The sequence below is a fragment of the Etheostoma cragini genome, chromosome 22 (genome assembly GCF_013103735.1).
Source record: "Etheostoma cragini isolate CJK2018 chromosome 22, CSU_Ecrag_1.0, whole genome shotgun sequence".
In the NCBI taxonomy this organism is placed as follows: Eukaryota; Metazoa; Chordata; class Actinopteri; order Perciformes; family Percidae; genus Etheostoma; species Etheostoma cragini.
In genome coordinates this window covers 1476180-1495200 of record NC_048428.1, presented here as the reverse complement: position 1 = coordinate 1495200, position 19021 = coordinate 1476180, and the positions used below count along the sequence as shown (strand labels likewise).

Genomic DNA, 19021 nt, shown 5'->3' with positions numbered 1-19021 from the left:
ACTGTCCATGTGCGTACGTGCGTGGGTGTGTGTGTGTGTGTGTGTGTGTGTGTGTGTGTGTGTGTGTGTGTGTGTGTGTGCGTGCGTGCTTGCGTGTTTACCAGGAAAGAGTTCCAGGTCAGGTTCTTTGTTGCAGAAGTCTGTGGTACAGCACATGGGGTAAATGCCGGTGTCTTGTTTGACGGACGGGGCGCAGATGAAGGGCCTGTCCCGCGGGATTAGTTCGTTTTCGTGCACACACTGGCGCTGCTCAGTGGTCAGTCGGCCGAAGGACTTACGGATGGCGACAAAGCAGACTCCATCGGTGGAGCAGCTGGAGTTGGCACTGCAGCGGTCACAGTAACACTGGAGGGCTGAGGAAGAAGACACAAGAAGATAAAGAGAGAGAAATAAAGCTTGAAGTGTCAAAGTAAATAGTAGACATAATCCAACAAAAGGTCATGGACAGTAGGTGGAGAAGCTTTAGATTTCAGAGCCAGTTACCCGGCAACAACACAGTTTATCACCTCCAGGCTACAGCGACTTTCCTTACCCGTAGCGCTTCCCCACGGCCACAGAAACACCCGGGGTCAGTCCAAAGCCCTTAGTGGACTATTTTTATTGTCTTTTACTTCCTAGTAACAATAGACAGCAGAAGCCAATGTGTAGGCATTGGTCTTTCTCATCGACATCAGGGACCAACACGCTCCTCTGCCACAGCTCATGTTTAAGATCATTAAATATAGGATTTGACATTTGAAGTAAGATTTGATTTTTATTTATTTTTTCCACAGAGGTACTCGTATTGGAAGAGTTGTCCAGACATCTTTTTCAGTCTCACCACTGAGTGGGTTTCTAATTAACCCTTGAGTTGTGTTACTTTCTGCGATGCAGGCGTTAAACAAGGGCATCTAGTTCTCCTGATGGCTTGATTTCCTTTTTCTTCATGTCGGAGAAAGAGGAAATGAGTAGTAGACTTGCATGATATTGGAAAATACTGACATTACGATATTTTTTTCTCCTGTAACATAGTAGTAGGGAGAACAAGTATTTGATCCACTGTGGATTTTGCAGGTTTTCCTACTTCAACAGCATGTAGAGGTCTGTCATTTTTATCATAGGTACACCTTAACTGTGAGAGACGGAAACTAAAATTATAATTCAGATAATCACAATGTATGATTTTTAAATAAATAATTTTCATTTTATTAATATAGACCTGTTAGTTTTTATTTAAGAAGCCCTCCTGTTCTCCACTCATTACCTGTATTAACTGCACCTGTTTGAACTCGTTACCTCTATAAAAGACAACTGTCCACACACTCACTCAAACAGACTCCAACCTCTCCACAATGGCCAAGACCAGGGAGCTGTGGAAGGACATCAGGGACAAAACTGTAGACCTGCACCAGGCTGGGACGGGCTACAGGACAATAGACAACCAGGGAGCTGTGGAAGGACATAAAACTGTAGACCTGCACCAAGCTGGGACGGGCTACAGGACAATAGACAACCAGGGAGCTGTGGAAGGACATCAGGGACAAAACTGTGGACCTGCACCAGGCTGGGACGGGCTACAGGACAATAGACAATCAGTGAGCTGTGGAAGGACATAAAACTGTAGACCTGCACCAAGCTGGGACGGGCTACAGGACAATAGACAACCAGGGAGCTGTGGAAGGACATCAGGGATAAAACTGTAGACCTGCACCAGGCTAAGATGGACTACAGGACAACAGGCCAGCAGAGATGGTCAGGTGGACTCGCTCGAGACCATAGACTGTTAATATTAAAAGACCAGAAGCCACATTAGGCCAGACCAGTGGCAAGGACAACGCAGGCTGCTCTGTTTTCTCCCCAATGTGACGTCATGCATAGCATTGTGGGCAAAAAAGGAAAACACTGAAAAATAGTGCCTACTTTTCTTATTATAGTCAGTTTTGCGGTATCCAAAACCATCAAATACAACATTTCAAAGATTTAATACCAACAAGCAAATTGCACGAAGGGCCTTTTGCTGGGTAACAATATGAGAGCAGCAGTGGAAAGCTGCACCGTGGTGCCACATCTTTACAGCACTTCCAGAAGATTTTAAGTACACTGAATTATTAAGTGAAAGAGAGGAAACACACGAGCAGTCTGAGAATGTTCAAACAGTGTGATGCAACAGCGCACACACTGATGGAAATCAGTCCCCGCCAGAAGTGAATACCAGACAGACACAGTGTTAGGAGACAGCTAAATAAAAGCCAGCTGACAGTAGTCTCCTCTGACTCACACACACAACACACACAACACACACACACACGTCTAGACAGCTAAAAAACTGGAATGTCCCATGGGGTGTGGCGCTGTGTGTTCAGTGTTTCCCAAACAGTTGATTTGCGCCACACAATCAGCATCGGCCTCCATACACTGCATTTTGTTGTCGTCATTTTTTAACGCTATTTAAAAACACGCACACACACACGGTATTTCTCTCCTGTGGTTGTCAAAAACCATCACCTCTAGCCTTGTGTATTTTATATCATAATATTATCATGCTGACGGTCACATGATCCTGTGTCTCCAGGATGGGTTAGGGTTCACAGCAGTCCACCCACACTGTGCACGGATAATGAGCTTGTTGTCCTTTCTGAATGAAGCTGCGAGGAACCTTAAGGACACCATGGGCTCCATTTTACCCATCCAAGCTCACGGCTTGAAGCACAAGGCGCAGGTGCGTTTAGGGCGCGTCCAAATCCACTTTAGCTAGTTTGACAGCGGAAAAAAGGGTCCATGCGGGCGCATGGTTCTAAAGGGTTGTCCTTAGTGTCTTCATTAATCAGAGCTGTGTTCTGGGTAACATGCAATCAACCAATCAGAGGTCGTCTCCCATTCCCTTTAAAAGCCAGGCTCGTTTGTACATTGCCACTTTGCTGTTATAATGGCGGATTTGCACCGTCATATATTTATTTTTAATCTTTTGCATGTTTGTGTGCCGCTGCACTTCCCTGTGTGTGTGTGTGTGTGTGTGTGTGTGTGTGTGTGTGTGTGTGTAACAAGCATACTGTTCACACGCTGTGCATAGGCCTAAGCCCCTATTACCAATGCTCTGTTAAAATAACAATGAAATACAGCATTATTGACTTTAGACCAGGTTTTTGTTGGTAAATGGAGTGATCACTTTCTGCTGGCGCAAGATAGTAATTCACCCAGAATGCACCTGAACACACCTCCCTGTAAGACCAGCATGCACATGGATGCAGGTGCATTTGCTATTTAAATCACGTGGGTGTTGGACGGGAAATTTACAACAGTGTTGGTCTTAAAATACAAAAGACACAAGCGTCGGGCTTTTGTGCCACGCTGCGCCGGGTGCAAGATAGGACCCAATGTGATGGAGGATGTTACACTCCTCCTAATCACTAGATTGTGATTGGTTTAAAGAAATGCCAATAAACCGGTGCGCTACACTCCTCACTGTCACACACACACACAGACACAGACACACACACACACAGTGGACAACCTAACCCATTCCTCTAGTTCCTAAACAGAGAAACCCATTACACCCTTAGCTCACACATAAAACAGCACCCTTGGGAATTGTCCTACTGTTGGTAACGTACGTTCATAAAGCCTACACATCGTCCCGTACCCGCAGGACATCAGACTTACTTATTGATGCATGCACACTGTAGTGTCCACAAACGTGTGAGGGGAGGGAAAGACAGCGACAGCATTCCCCGTGAACGCCTTTTCTGTCTCACTCAAGACCACGCTGTCCAAACCGGGGCGCAGAGCGTGACCTTACCGCATGCTGATACGTTACAGTCTACGTACGTTCCTCGTCCAGGTAGAGCGAGCTGCTCCTGACAGGGAGAGAGAGAGAAAAAAGTAGCTTCCACCTACGGCCTTATCTTGCACCCTGCGCAGCACAGCCCGATTCGGTTGTCAATTACCCGCCCAGTGCCCATGTGGGGGGGCCTCACGGTGGACGAGTCCAGGGCGTTCAGGGTTCTCATGGCCTTCATCATTGGATAATGTACAGTTCTACGGAGTAGCAGTATTTGAATAAGGTAGGTACACCTCATGGGGTCTGTAAAATGTGAGAGAATGGCAGTCCAAACCCAAAGGGATGAGAAAGGTCGGAACCAGGGAATGATTCGGTTGTTTGATTAAGTAAACAAAACCATTCTGGCAACTAATAGATTACTTGGCTATTGTTTAGGACTACTGCAAATATTTTTATTGAAAACTGCATTAGAACTTCTTTCTAAGTCTTCGGTGTGTGGAGGTTCAGTCTGTGCTGGACCCTGATCACGTCCTTCCCCTCCCATCGATCCATGGACCAGCGCTCTATAGCCGCGCTCGGCGTTGCATTGTTGGCTGTGTAGTTGCCAGGCAACAGAGGAACAATACCTTACAAAGCCGCCCGTCAGCAGGGGCCCAACCACATTAATCCCTCCATGCACCCCCCCTATCTACGCCTTGCCTAGTGCTCCCTCCTTATTAACATCCTCCCTACTGCAGACAGTACCAGTCACTAGTTTAATATTCAAGCATGAAAAGGAAGTTTAAGTAGAGTATCCAGCTGTGTTTTACCTTCTTTAGAAACTAAATGTGACTTCTGGTAAACAGCCACACACAGGAAATGAAGCACACCTTCTACGTTCTGTGTGTGTCGCTTTAGGTCACGGCAGTTTCTTGCGGCGTTGCTATGACAACCAGCCACACTCTCCTCACGCGTGAGGCGGTACTTATCTGCAATGGAGAAAGGAGGCCGGGGCCCCATGGTCGAGTCAAGCAGGTACCATAGATGGGAAAAGGCCATTAGTGGTTGACTAGCCATGATGAAGGTGCACTGTGAGAGCGCTGCTATGGGCCAGGTATCCAGAGACGCCAGCTTTCTGAGTAAGTCTGACCATGGGTGAGAGAAAAGGTGACAGAAAGACAGAGTGCCGCGGCTACAGCGCAGCACGGACAAAGCCCCGGGAGTCACTTCAAATGAAGAGACAATCGAGTTTAATCTAATAAAGCAATACATTGACTAGCAGCAGAAACGCCAAACAACCACAGCTTCACAATGCACAAATCAATAGCAATCCACAGAGAGAGAGAGAGAGAGAGAGAGAGAGAGAGAGAGAGAGAGGATGAATGATGCAGAGACAAACACAGGGCCAATCCTCCCGGCTCCATCACTAGGTTTGGACATCATTTGTCCCCAAAGTTTCCATCACTGTCCCGGTAGATTTGAGGAGCAGAGTCCATCGAAATCAGAGCCACAGAAAGCTCGGAAAGCTACACAACTCCAGAGTGGAGTATAAATTCTGCGTTGCTTCAGAACAAACTGCAACATGTCCTCAGACGCTGACCAATGGGAGCACAGAGTGCTGCTCCTCCTCACCCAACTGTAACCATGGTGAAGCCAGTGGATGTTTCATTTCCTTTCAGTGAAGCAGTTACTCTTTGACTATCAGCCTGGGATCTGAAGGAATCATACCTGTGCTACTTTCTACTCCCTGGAGTCCCAGTAAAAGTACTGGGTCTGGGTGCGGCAAAGCGCTGATTAATGTCTGCACTACCTGCTATTGAAAAGAAAAAGTCACTGGGTACCAAATACGCAGCATGCTTGTATCTGATCTAATCCTGCTGCTGATTGGCTGTGTGGTGTTCCACCTCATCAGGGCAAGGTGGAAAAACACAAGGTTGAGGGGCTGTGTCCCAGCGGGCCGTCAGACTCCCCCTACCACGAGTCTGGGTCTGTCCCAGGTTTCTCCCTAAAAGGAGGTCTTCCTCACCACTATCGCACTAAATGCTTGCTCGTATGAAATTGTTGGGTCTTTGTAAATTATAGTGTCTTAAGATTACTTGTTATGATTTGATACTATAAATAAATTGAATATAGCAACACACACACACACACACACACACACACACACACACACACACACACACACACACACACACACACACACACACACACACACACACACACACACACACACGGGCCACCAATGCAGCCCTGCCCCCCACTCCCATCTTTTCATGGGAGTTGATTCCTCTTCATTCAGCTCATTTTCATAGGTCATGACCCTGCCTGCCCATCTGCCCCACCCCCTCCCCCACCATCTCCATTATGGACGGCCCTTTGTCAATACCAGATGTGCGCTGTGCAAGTGTGTGCGTGTTGGGTACACAGACCCCGATGACCCCCATCAGCAGAAAGGCTGCTATCCGCCAGCTCCACTGTATGTGTTTGCAGGCTGGAGCTGGAGCCAAAGCTCAGTGCCGGCTGTAAACGGGAACAGAGACAGCACACTGGCCTTGACTCTGGGCAAACATCACGTCAAATGCCAGTTTTGGACAGGAAACCCGCTCGGGGAGTGCAGCGGTAGCCTGGAGAGCCTGACAGGCCCCAATCTGCGTCAACCTGACCCATAGACCCATTTGTATCCGCCTCCACATCTCTTAATAATAATGCTGGTAAAAAGTGAAAGATGGAGAAGCTGGTTGTAGCACAGAGTCGCATTATTTGCAGAACACTTTTATCACATAGATGAAGTAAAACAGAGGTAGTGTTTTGTTCCTAAAGCCTGAGAATGGGGGGGGTGGGGGGGAGAAGGCAGTGCATCTGTCTGATGAATATGCAGCAGCTTGATCTAAAGGCACACACACACACACACACGGGGGTTGAAATTGTTGGGTTGTCTTTTTTCATTCTATGTGACTGAGACGGGACACCCATACGCAACGATTCAGTTGGATCCGAAATTATCTCAATTCTAGCAAAACCCCATCATATTGGGTCAACACTTAAGGTGCTGGGAACTGTGGCGTCCCGCTCTCCTCCCAAAGCCATGCATAGAACTAGGGGGGGGGGGGGGGGGTCTCTGGGCACCTTACGGTTCCATTCTAAACCAACTGTTGATGCAACCACTTTTTTATGTACATTTCCATGCGTGACTTTAACCCTCATGTTGTCCTCGGGTCAAATTGACCCGTTTTCCAATATCAGTGTTCTTTTCTTATCAACTACCAAAATAACATGATTGATTCCACCCAACGCTCTTTGGCGAGTACAATCTCTACTTTCATTCATTATGGGGCGTCGTATTTAATTTTGTAGCATTGGAAAACAAATGGAAGTGTTTTTGAAATAGTATTGAGTAAAAGTTGACATATTCCAGTCTGTGATTATCATCAACATCCATTCCTTTAATTTTAGTCTCAATAATTCCTAACTCAAACATTAGGTATAATTTCCTATAAATGAGGATTATTGACTTAGATTCCAAAAATAACTGTCAAAAATTAAAGTTAATGACTTTGTGTTACAGTGTTCAAAATGTAAAAAAAGCTTTGAAACGTTGAAAAAAAAAAGAGGGACAAATATGAAAGAAAAAGTTAAAAACGATAAAAAGCGTCAACAATGATGCTGATTTTAAAGACAACACAAGGGTTAAAATATACATATAAAATCTGAGGTTGCCACTCAGTTTGTTAATCTCATCCTAGACAAGGCTTAGATTTTGACATATGCAGTATTTCTCACACACACACACCAAAAATGAAAGTAAGTTGTTACACACACACACACACGGCAGAAGCAGCTGAGTCACCGCTCAGACTGAACCGGCTGACTGTCTACTCTGTACACACACACACACACACACACACACACACACACACTAAGTACACCTATATCGTAGCATGTATCACTAGATCTCAATGTGTGGAAACATTTGTGTGAATACATTCAAATGTGTGAAAAAATGGTTTAATGTGTAAAAAAAGACTTTCCCAGATCATTTCCAATATGTGAGTGTTCCGCCCCTATCCGTTTGGGGGTGCACACTCAACTTCACAGCCAAAACCCAGATCTACAAGCAGCCTGTTTATAATGGGCAGGTTCAGAGAAGTTTAAATCCATAACATCTTTGCATGCAGTCCATCCGGGATTGCGAAGAGACAGAAAAAGTTGCATTTTTGTTTGTTTGTATAGTTCTAAAATAAAAAGGAGACTTTAGGGTTTGGGGTTGAATACAACTAGTCTGGGCCGAGGTTTCCTGGTGACCTAACAGGTCCCCCAGAGCAGCTGGATCACAGGGAGGGTCCGGTACAGCCTGAACTGTGCTTGATTTGTATGTAATTTAACTTGAAACATAAACTTCTTTATTAAAATATTTGAAAAATATAACCAGACCCATTCCAGACATCTTTTCAAAAACACTTGGCTCTGGTGAGATCTCTAACCTATAGTGGTTCTCACATGAAATGGAGGAGATCAATGACATGGACTAGGGGTTCCGGATTGATCCAACAGAGATTTACTACCAATACATCGAACATGAACTCTCACAGAAATAGGATCAGCGGCAGAGAGCAGGGTGGGGGGGTGGGGGGGGGGGAGATTAATTAACGCCCTCATTTCAATCCATTGGCCACTGGCATGGCTAAAACCACTCCAATTAGTCCTGGTTCCTTGGGCCGGCACAACGGGCGCCCAGGGTCACCCACATGCCTGGCATTCCTCCGCTGTACGGACACACAGAGGCAGGAAACAGCGCTACACAAGCAGCGCGCGCACACACACACACACACACACACACACACACACACACACACGACCCCTGCAGGGGGGGGGGCATGGTGCAGAGGAAAGGAAGAAATATTGAGTTAGAAAACAGATCTGTTGAACCTACAGAGAAGAGAAAGCCCAGCTGAGCAATATCTCATCATGACCTGTTGCTGGAATTCTAAAGACATGGGTTAGCTGCTCATTTCAAGAGACAGGTCTTGTTTTCTCTTTTTTTTAAAACTTTTAACCATTACTCTTTATTCAAGCTAAAGTATTTTGTATCGGAGAACTCGGTTAATCAATAATATAGATATAAGGATTAATGGAATAATGCCAGACAGACAGCTGATGCTAGGGCGGGGCCATAAGGCTGATAAATAATGTCAAGATGTTGGGCTATGCCACAATATACATTTCCATATCTTCCCATTTTCTCTAGAGTAACATCAGCTTGATTGAACCTATTGATGCGTGACATCATACCAGCAAGAGGAGTCTACTGAACTCATCTCACTCATACATGACAAATTAGAAGGCTCTCATTTTGAGGGCTTCAACAAGAGAACGGTCTCAACATCATGGTCCCCCTGAACGGTTGAAACCGCTTTGCGTTAGCTTTTCTCTGGTTTGGTGGGTGTGTCTCTCGTGTCCCAGGTGACACCCAATCAGAGACGTGTCTGTAGACTCGTGGTAGTAAAAAGACAGAGAGCTTGCGCACACAGCAGGGGGTTCCACACATCCCTGTTTCAGTTTAAAAAAAACGTGTTGCTAAGTTTTGTCCGGGCTGAACGTGGCCCGGTTCTCAACTGGAAGCGGATCTCTAGTCCCTCGGCCCCTCAGTACCCTGTGGATCACAACAGACGAGCTGCTGAGATTTGAAAACTGACAACGTGTGGACACGAGTGAGACAGCTCCACTGACTGCTCTCCAAATAGACTAACATGTCTTAAAAATCACGAGATGAGCTTTCTGAGACACAGCCTCATTAAAATGAGAAGTGGATTCCAATGACGCAGTTTCAGCACATGCCTTGTGTTATTTCCTGTTCATTTTTGTCAAAGTGTCAAAACACGGTGAGGCCATCCTTAGTAGGCCACACACTGCGTGAAAGTGGAACACACTGTAGAATATATCTCCCAAAATTCATCCACTAGTAGAGCACCCTGGAGCACAGAGAGCCCCCCCCCCAATCTGCACCTGCAGTCACTTGACAGCAGAGATTCACCGATCCACTTTTCTTCTGTTCCGATCCAAAACCTGGTTAAATAAAATATTAAAAAACTTACAAAGCTAAGAATGGGAAGTGTAGGTCGAGCAGGCATTACAAACCGCCAGCTGTTATATGCACAGAAATGGATTTGATGCGTTTATGTCCGACGTTGAATAATTGTGTGAAAATACAGCCAGCAGTAATGTGGGATTTAAGGGCCCTAGAGTCAGACTCACAGCTAATCATGCCAGAGGAGGCTAAGAGTAATAGTGACACCTCCCAAGTGTGTGTGATGCTGCAGGGGTGTGGTGCTGACCACTGAACGACGACGTTGTGACGCGTCAACGGTTCCTATCAACCCTTCTGCGAACGTATGAAATCTAAATGGTATCCATGTCACATATGAGCCGTGTGCTTTGTTCACATTATCCGCATCTCCCATTTTGGATTCTCTTCTGAAATAACCGGGGGAGCTCCGAGCGCGGAGCCAGCCATGACTAGCCTGTTGATGGACAAAGAAAGCGGGGTTCCCTCCCGTCTTGTCTGTCCTCAAGCCAACATATCAACTTAATAAGCAGCAGTGGACTGCGTCTGAGGAAGCCGTGGGGTATCTGAGGACACAACGCTGCTTTGGGCATGGGGAGGTCCTGATGAGATCCGCTGGCTGAAAAGCATGCTTTCTCGCTCCACACAAAGGAATGGCACACAAAGGAAGCGGTGAGTCTGTAAGTCAATGGGGAAAACACTATCGGCTGATGGTACATATGAGGAAATGTGCTGACCACTGGAACAAAGGCTGCTAAATGAATACAAGATTAAAGCATGGATGGTAGCAGCGGTGTGTCAGAGACATTCTCCGATCACAGGAGCTGGACATGCCGCACACCTCACAACTCACAAATCATGCATGTAATTCAATCTATCAGGAACCATAAGCACCTTGTTCCAAATGACTCTTTAGGGGACTCCCGTCCATGGGCATTAATGTGCCCAGTGGGTCTCCAGTCTTCAACCTTTTCAGTCTCTTTCAGCCGCAATCACACGGATGGAGCGTACTACACAACTGTACTAAGCAGCATTACGTGGGCACATCTTGAATGGAGTAGTTTAGCTGTGTACTGTTAGACTGGGAGGATGAAGAAGAGATGGAGTCCTCCCTTTACATAGACGACCCCCCCCCCCCCCCCACACACACACACACACACAGAACCTTAAGGGAACAACATGAAAGTAAACTGTTACAGCAGGAGGCATTTCGCAGCTGCCAGTTAACACTGCTAACAGCTCAATAACAAACCAGCTAGTTAGATGGGAGGAGGGGGGGGGGGGGAGACTCACAACTAATTAACTCGAGACACGTCAGAAGTTTAATCGCCTACTTCACTCAGAAAGAGTGTGCACGAACATTGCTGAGCAAGATGCCCCTGTGTCTAGAGAAGAAAGAAAGTGAAACAGAAAGAGAGATACGAGACGGAGGCTGTGAGCCTTCCGACCGCAGCTCAGCCCCGGGAGAAGCTGCAGCTACACGGTGTGTGAACCAGCCGAGCCAGCCACCGCCGCCGCAGCCGGAAAACAAAGCCCCTCTACCGTTAACCAGCGGTGATGCTGCTGCTGCCAACTTTCTTACGGAGGGCTGTTCCTCCGGACTGGCCCAAAGCTGAGCCGCAGTCCAGAGGCTGGTCCCGGGCTACCGTCCGCCCGCCCGGTGTGAGGGACTTGTAGCTGCTCCCTCCTCTCCAGACAATAAACATTCCTCAGACAGGCAGCAGCAGCGGCAGCGGCAGCGGCAGCAGCAGGCTGGCCGCCGACCTGCGCCATCTTAGTTACACTCACTCCCTGTGCTTTTTCACCATTCTTGAACAAAGAGCTTTCCGGCGGAGCAGGTTCGTTCCGGACAGTTACTTCCGACAAACACGCGACGCAACTTAAGATGTAGACACTTAAAGCTCTTACCGGTCTGTTCTTGTATCCGTGTCCCGAACAGGAGGACGAACATAAAGCATGGTATTGCATCCATCGTGGCTACGGACCAGTCTGCCAGCCGACTGCTAACTTCTCACAGCTCTGAGGAAGGTAGACGCTGATTGGCTAGTAGGGCCGCAAGTCCCGCCTTCCCAGTAACAGTTCGGGGAAAGATCGATGCTGATTTGCGGAGCGCCCTGCCACACCCCGCCCCACTGGAGCAACTCTACCACTGCTGTAAACAAACACTGTTGCTGTTCATTATAATGACAGAGTAGACTATTTAATCCAATATAAGTATACATCCAATATAAGTATACATCTTATGTGTAACTTTTGTTATATATTACCTCTGCAATAGATACGTTCTGATGCACGACACGTCCTAATCTTTCAACAACCACCTCATGAGCAAAACTACTAAAACATAACCTATCATTACATCTGATTCAATACTGGAGTCAAAGATGTATTAAGTGCCAGCTTGACCCACAGGAAAGGTGACACACAGGTGATGGTCAGACAGCAAGAACATGTCACTGTGTCTCTGACTTAGGATACATGATAATAATAATAATGATGATAATAATAATAATAATGATAATAATAATAATAATAATAATAGCAGCAAACACAGACACCATTCTTCCCCAGATAACATATCCTCAATGACAAGCTGTGACTAGGCCTGTGTGCATCTCTCCATATGTCACACACACACACACACACACACACACACACATACACACACACACACACACACACACACACACACACACACACCCTAGTCCCTGGAGAGTGGGACAGAGATTGATAGTGGCCTCTTATTTGATGTCCCACTGAGCTCTACATGGCCTTGCACACACACACACACACACACACATACAGACCTAAAAGCTTTGCCTAAAAGTTGGGGAATAAGAATGGTACGGAGAACACCTTCAGGAGATAGATGAATCGTGTAAAGATGCATATGGGAAATGCTATATTAAATACTAAATGTTGTATTTACTTAAACATATGTTTCTAAATGGAGGGCCCTTTGGAGACCCCATCCCCCTAAAGCACTCACACAAAGGCCCAGCTGCTCTCTGCAGTAATCAAATGCTGTTCATGTCGTTGTGCTGATACCGGTTTTAATTTGCATTTACAATTTTGGCATTTAGCTGACGCGTTCATCCAGAGTGACTCGTGCGGTGTGAAGACAGGAATGATGTTGCTGTGAACACAGTATTACGTTGCAAGGAAACCGGTGCAGATAAAGGATGAGAGGAGATTCAGTGGGGGATGTCCCCCCTCAGTGGTTCCATCTGGAGTGAGTCCAGATGACCCAAGCTCTCTTTCATTAGTGAAATCAACAGTTATCTCGAGACACTTTACAGATAGAGTAGGTCTAGACCACATCATTTACAAGGACCCAACAGTTGTAGTAGTTCCCTCCAGAGCAAGCAACAGTAGCAAGGAAAAACTCCTTTTAGGAAGAAACCTGGGACAGACCCAGGATCTTGGTAGGTGGAGTCTGACGGACCGGTTGGGGTTGAGATGAATAGAGGCAATAACAGTCCCAGTGAAAGAGGATCACTCTTGAATTGTACTGCAGAGCCTGTCACTGTGCTTACTTTAAAAGGTTCCATCAGGCCGAGCACACCCAAAGCGCACCTTAACGGAAAGCATCCACCAGGGTTGGATGTGGGGGGGCTTTAGGGCCCGCAGCCTCCCCGCTAATGACTGCAACCCCCTCGGTGGTGACTGCACCCCCCTGCAGCTTGGCTATAAGCTTCTACTCTTTAACAAACCACTTCTTGACTGCAATGAGCCACACAGCAACTAAAGGGGACACCAGTTCTCACAAACCACTGCCAGAAACAAATGACATTTGCACCTCGCTGCTAGAACTGAGAGTTCTTCTACTGAGCTGTGAGAGATGTAAGATATGAGTAATGAAACTTTATCTCGGAAGCTAGATTTAATCTAGCCTTTTTCATTGAAATAATTTATTTCGACTTTTAAATTGTAAAAAAGGAAACACATGCAATCCTCTTTTTAAGTGTTATTTCTCTATGTTTTTCTGTTGTCATTGTATTATACATATCACCCTCTACAAGTCTGTGTGAGACTGAACGTATGAGCTTAGATTCAACTTTACAGGTACTGAGACAGCAACACGCATTTAGCATCCAACCAGGAGTGCAAAAGAGCAGCAAAGGGCCCATGGTCCGTTACAGCTCGCCTCTCTGTTCGCTGGGTGGGGCATCCCTAACATCATGCTGCATTTAACACCTTTTTTTTGGCACAGCATTCATTTCCTGGCAGGGCCCTTGCCTATTGGACCATGTTCCTTGAATGCTGCCTTTGCAGTTACTTGGTTTGAAAAGCAACGGATATATGGAATCGTCTTACATACTTCTCAAGCCAGATGACCTTGCTGGGAGGTGGGAGCTCTAAAAACATCTCCGCTAAATGGCGCATCCAGGGATCTAGGCGGATTCTGAAGATGAACATTAGGTCTGTGGATGGATGGATGGATGGATGGATGGATGGATGGATAAACAGATGGTTGGATAAACAGATGGATGGGTAAACAGATGGATGGAAATATGGACGAGGAGCACATAATTGAGGCTAACCACAAACACCTGGATATTTTTCAGATGTCCATGTCGGCTAAAGCTAAAAGTAAGACCTCTGTTAGCAGATGGGACTGCAGCGGGGGGGATCTGTCTGTCCCCAGTGGAGGACATGTCCATTAACATTCCCCTTAGATGCTCTAATGTAAAAGAATTTACAGTGACGTGGAGAAATGTCCTAACTAAAGACACACTTTGATCCAAACCCACCTCTGTTTAGTCAGTTACATGCCAGGGCATGAATAAATATATTCCCACTGTGATTTATTAATAACATGTCTTATGAATACTCTGGGCAGTTTGGCATGTTTGTAGGCTTAAGTCTGAATAAGTCAATGGAAGTTTATGGAATATAATTAAGGAAGGTTGCTGTAAGATGTATCATCCACCTTTATGCATGTCATAATTTTACATTGCTAATGGCATTTTAATAATTTCAATAATCAGCGGACTATCAGCTGAATCCCAGGCGACCACTGCTCTCCAGGCTGTCCTGTGGCCAGCAGTGGTGGAAGGTACCTAGAACATATGCTCCAGTACTGTACTCAAGTAGGTAGGTCGTTTGTTCCTCCCACAGACCGCAATATTGATATATATATATACAGTCCATGGTTCAGTCCCCTCTAATCTGAGTCACAGGAGCGTTTTCCGACCTCATATCTAAACCAGAGAACTTAACGGCCCAGTTTTAAACCCGTTAACGTTGTGAAACGGTCCGTTTGGTTAGGTAAAACTACTTAGTGAGGTTTAGAAAGACATGGTGGGTTGGTTCTCTGCATCCTTGTTTTTCAAACATGACAGGTTATGACATGTCTCCTGGGTGAAAGTCCAATGTATGTTTGACCGAGGTTAGAGAAAGGTGGAAGAAATGAATAGTGGAAAGGCATGAATGGTTTCTATTTTCCCTCTTGTTAATCAGCTCATGACCTTATCTGGTGACCGTTGGCATGCTGGGAACCACCGGTCTCAACGTCCTACCTCCTAACATCTGCTTCAGCATCAACTGTCTGATCAGGTTACATGTAACGCTGTTTCACTCACTGGAGACTTTCTACTGCACAACCACCACTTGTGTTTTGAAAAAAGTACATTTAGCTGATAACACTTTTCTACTTTTACCTAAGCACAACTTTGAACATAATAGAGTATTTTTACGTTGTTGTAATGGTCCTTTCATTTAGTAAAGGTGGTCAGCCGTCATCTGAGTCAGGAATGAGCTCAAAAAACAACAATTTCGGTACTCTGAAAAACAAAGAAATTGCACTGCTTCAACTTATAGCACAAAGCACAGCTCTCATTCTATTTGAAGAACTGCTTCACAAGTCACAATAGGCTCATAGAATCTTCTTTCCTATTCTTGCAACTCAAATCATTCTCATTACACACAACCATCTTAACCATCTACACTAGTAGAAGAAACACTGCACTGCTGTAAATACAGCGTGAAACACTCCTCAGACAACAGCTCTCCCTCTCCCCAGATTTGCCTTATCACCAGACACACCATGACAACCTAACCCAACCTTCAACTCATACTAGGAAGAGTACAAGGTAAACCACAGTCACTACAACACCTCAAATGGGTCTCTGGGTAGTAACTGCAACACCACCCCCCCCCCGTCTTGGTGAGATCCATGTGGGCAAAGCATATTAGCTTCAATGGTGGATTGCTGAGTAAGGGGGCTCTCTGTGGTCCGGACGTTTGGACAGCTATGAAAGGAAAGGGTTAAACCAGGTGGGAAGCAACAGCACATCCACATCCACATCCACAGTCAACATGAGCAACAGCGGCATGAACATGAGGGGCAAGATCGTCGTCTCTGAGGACAGGAACTTCCAGGGTGGCTCCTATGAGTGCATGAGCGACTGCTGGGACATGAGCTCCCACCTGAACAGGTGCCACTCCTGCAGGGTGGAGAGCAGCTGCTTCATGGTCTATGACCAGCCCGACCACATGGGAAACCAGTACTTCATGAGGAGGGGCGAGTACTCTGACTACATGAGCATGATGGGAATGAGAGACTGCGTCAGGTCCCGCCGCATGATCCCCGTGGTAGGCATAAATCACACTGTCATTCTACCGCGGGTGACATCACACACAAAATCTATATAACATCCATTTGTTTTCATTCCCTTCAAAAAACAGCACAGAGGCCAGTTCAGGATGAGGATCTACGAGAGGGAGAACTTCGGGGGCCAGATGCACGAGCTGATGGACAACGTCATGGACCACTACCGCATGTCCAACTGCGTGTCCTGCCACGTGATGGACGGCCACTGGCTGATGTTCGATCAGGCCCAGGACAGAGGCGGGATGATGTACATGAGGCCCGGCGGGTACAGGAGCTTCAGGGAGATGGGCGTGAGCGGCGTGAGGTTCAGGAGCATGAGGCGCATCATGGACTCTGGCTACTACATGGTCACCCTGCGTTTCAAATAAATAAAGTCATGTATGCCTTAAACACAAAGAAAAGGAATAAGCGTTTTCGTCTTTGTCGTCAAGGAAATCTAGGATTTACTGCAGGCACACTGAGTCCCTGTAAAAATAATAATAATTAATCAGATAAGGGCAAGATTAATCTTCTTCTTTTAGTTGTTATAACAGTTTTTTTCCAATTGCTAAAACACAATATTGCAAACTAGGCTGGTTTTATCAAAAATACCTAACACAATTCACGAAACCACTCAACAAAACTGCAGTACACCTCATCTTTCCTGCAAAATGAAGCACTGCAACCAAAACTACATTTACCATCATTCAAATCAATCTTTTGCACCAAATGGCACCCCCTTCATTCATATTACCAGATTTGTGCTAACTACACAATGTTGGGTATAAGAAAAAAGCCCTCTCATCTTTACTATGATTTGTCAAAATACTAAAATAGTTCTGCAGATTGTTCATGCACAGAAATATTTGCAGATCCACACACACACACACACACACACACACACCCCTGCTGTTGAAACTTTATTTTTATTTTTCACCAAACAAATCAGTGCAACATATGCACAGCAGATATATTTACATTGGCCAGAAGAAAAATATACTCCCTAAAAACAGGCATAAAAAATAAATACCTAGAAAAAATGATTGTGTAATGCATGTCATTTCAGTGTGTTATGCATGTGTCATTTCAGTGTGTTAATCATGTGTCATTTCAGTGTGTTAATCATGTGTCATTTCAGTGTGTTATGCATGTGTCGTGTCATTTCAGTGTGTTATGCATGTGTCATTTCAGTGTGTTATGCACTTGTCATTTCAGTGTGTTATGCATGTGTCGTGTCATTTCAGTGTGTTATGCACTTGTCATTTCAGTGTGTTATGCATGTGTCATTTCAGTGTCTCTCTGTCTCTTGAGTCATCAACTTCAGTCGTCCTCTTTTGAAAAAGCTAAATAATTGAGAATGTGGAGGTCATTGGTATTACATAGTTTGCTGCTCATTACTGGAACATCACGTGGGATTAAATCAAAATTGACAATACAAAACCCAATGATCTTAAAGATGGGGAAAACTGTGGTAAACAGATGCACTCCAACTCTATTAACTAACAGCAAAAACTAAATGCTGGTTTCTTCACACCCAAAGCCCATTTATGATTATTTTCATATCCAAACAACCACAGAATTAGATTCAGAGTAATTTTCTGAATTTGCAAGTCGACTTTTAAAGGACATATTTTATACCTTTAACTTCAGTCGTGGAAAATACCTAAGTACATTTACTCAAATACAGTACTTGATATTACAGTTGCGTTAGAGACGATGATAAGATTATCAAATACAATACAATAGGATACAACGTGCAGATGAAGATGAAACCAGTGGATGAATCTGCAGCCCGGTCCCAGTCAGACACTAGGAGCCGTTCTGGTCTATAAATAACTGTTTGTAGGTTCAGAGAAGAATATCTAAAAGATTATTATCAATTTCAGATTGCTCAGACCTAACTAGTGTGTCCCCTTGGAGGGCCCTGCCCCTAGGTTGGAACCCCAGGACTAAACCAGCTCCTAGCAGGTAAAGAGGTTGAACCGGCTCCATCTGGAACAGCTACCACAGTACATGTAGTACTCATTAGAGAAGTTCTAAGTTATGGAATTCTCTCCGCTATCACTCAGAACATCTGGACCAACGATTTGACTGTATCAGTAGTCTAACATGTCTCTTACTTTTACCTTTTCTCTCTTTCTTCATTTTATATTTTCTCTCCTCATTTCATTGTTCCTTTCTTTCATCTCTTTTTTGTCCTTTTATTTTCTACATGCTGTCTTTTGTTGAATAATTTCAGGGTTTCCTTTGCACGTAACACGTTTATTTTCTTTCTTTTTAGTTTTTTTTTTTTACATAAATCAAATCTATCAAAAAACAAAAAACAATGAATGTCATGTGAGGAGTGATAAACACATGAGCCAATCCGAATCAGTAGATTTTCAAGGTGTTAGCTTTAAGTGAGCTGGCGCTTGAGCAGATAATCCGTGTTTGCCCACGTAGACCTACAGAAAGAACAGAACATTGATTGCGGATGATGCAGCAGAGTGAAAGTCAGGGCCAGAGCCAAGGCCTCCAGCGAGCTGCACGTGAGCAGCTTGGTTCTCCAGATCCTGATTAGACCTTTAGTGATTTCCATTTCCTGAATCATTGGATTCTTCCAGAGAGAGAGAGCTGTTTCTTTATCTTG

The 19021-nt window shown here is 45.2% G+C and overlaps 2 protein-coding genes and 1 long non-coding RNA gene across 4 annotated transcripts in view; 1 reads left to right on the top strand and 2 right to left on the bottom strand.

Moving 5' to 3' along the window:
- The window catches only part of tgfbr1b (transforming growth factor, beta receptor 1 b), a 31885-nt gene extending 20063 nt beyond the window's left edge, over positions 1-11822 (bottom strand). For both annotated transcript variants that reach the window (XR_004655238.1, XM_034861960.1), the window contains exons 1-2: positions 11706-11822; positions 102-353 (exon numbers count right to left, since the gene is read on the bottom strand). Coding sequence is in view for 1 of the 2 variants with exons in the window: in XM_034861960.1 (XP_034717851.1) it covers positions 102-353; positions 11706-11769 (316 nt within the window). In the remaining variant the exon portion in view is untranslated. The remainder of the gene's footprint in view (positions 1-101; positions 354-11705) is intronic.
- On the bottom strand, positions 2663-9214 carry LOC117937765. The gene is made up of 3 exons (XR_004655239.1): positions 9204-9214; positions 7820-7823; positions 2663-2860 (listed from the first exon to the last, which is right to left on the bottom strand). It is a non-coding gene; the product is annotated as an uncharacterized LOC117937765 (long non-coding RNA).
- A 4268-nt stretch (positions 11823-16090) lies between the features above and the next one.
- Positions 16091-16785, top strand: LOC117937880 (gamma-crystallin M3-like). The gene is made up of 2 exons (XM_034862130.1): positions 16091-16394; positions 16488-16785. The coding sequence occupies exons 1-2, from the start codon at positions 16119-16121 to the stop codon at positions 16779-16781; spliced, it is 570 nt and encodes a 189-aa protein (XP_034718021.1). The 5' UTR covers positions 16091-16118; the 3' UTR covers positions 16782-16785.
- Positions 16786-19021: the final 2236 nt, after the last annotated feature.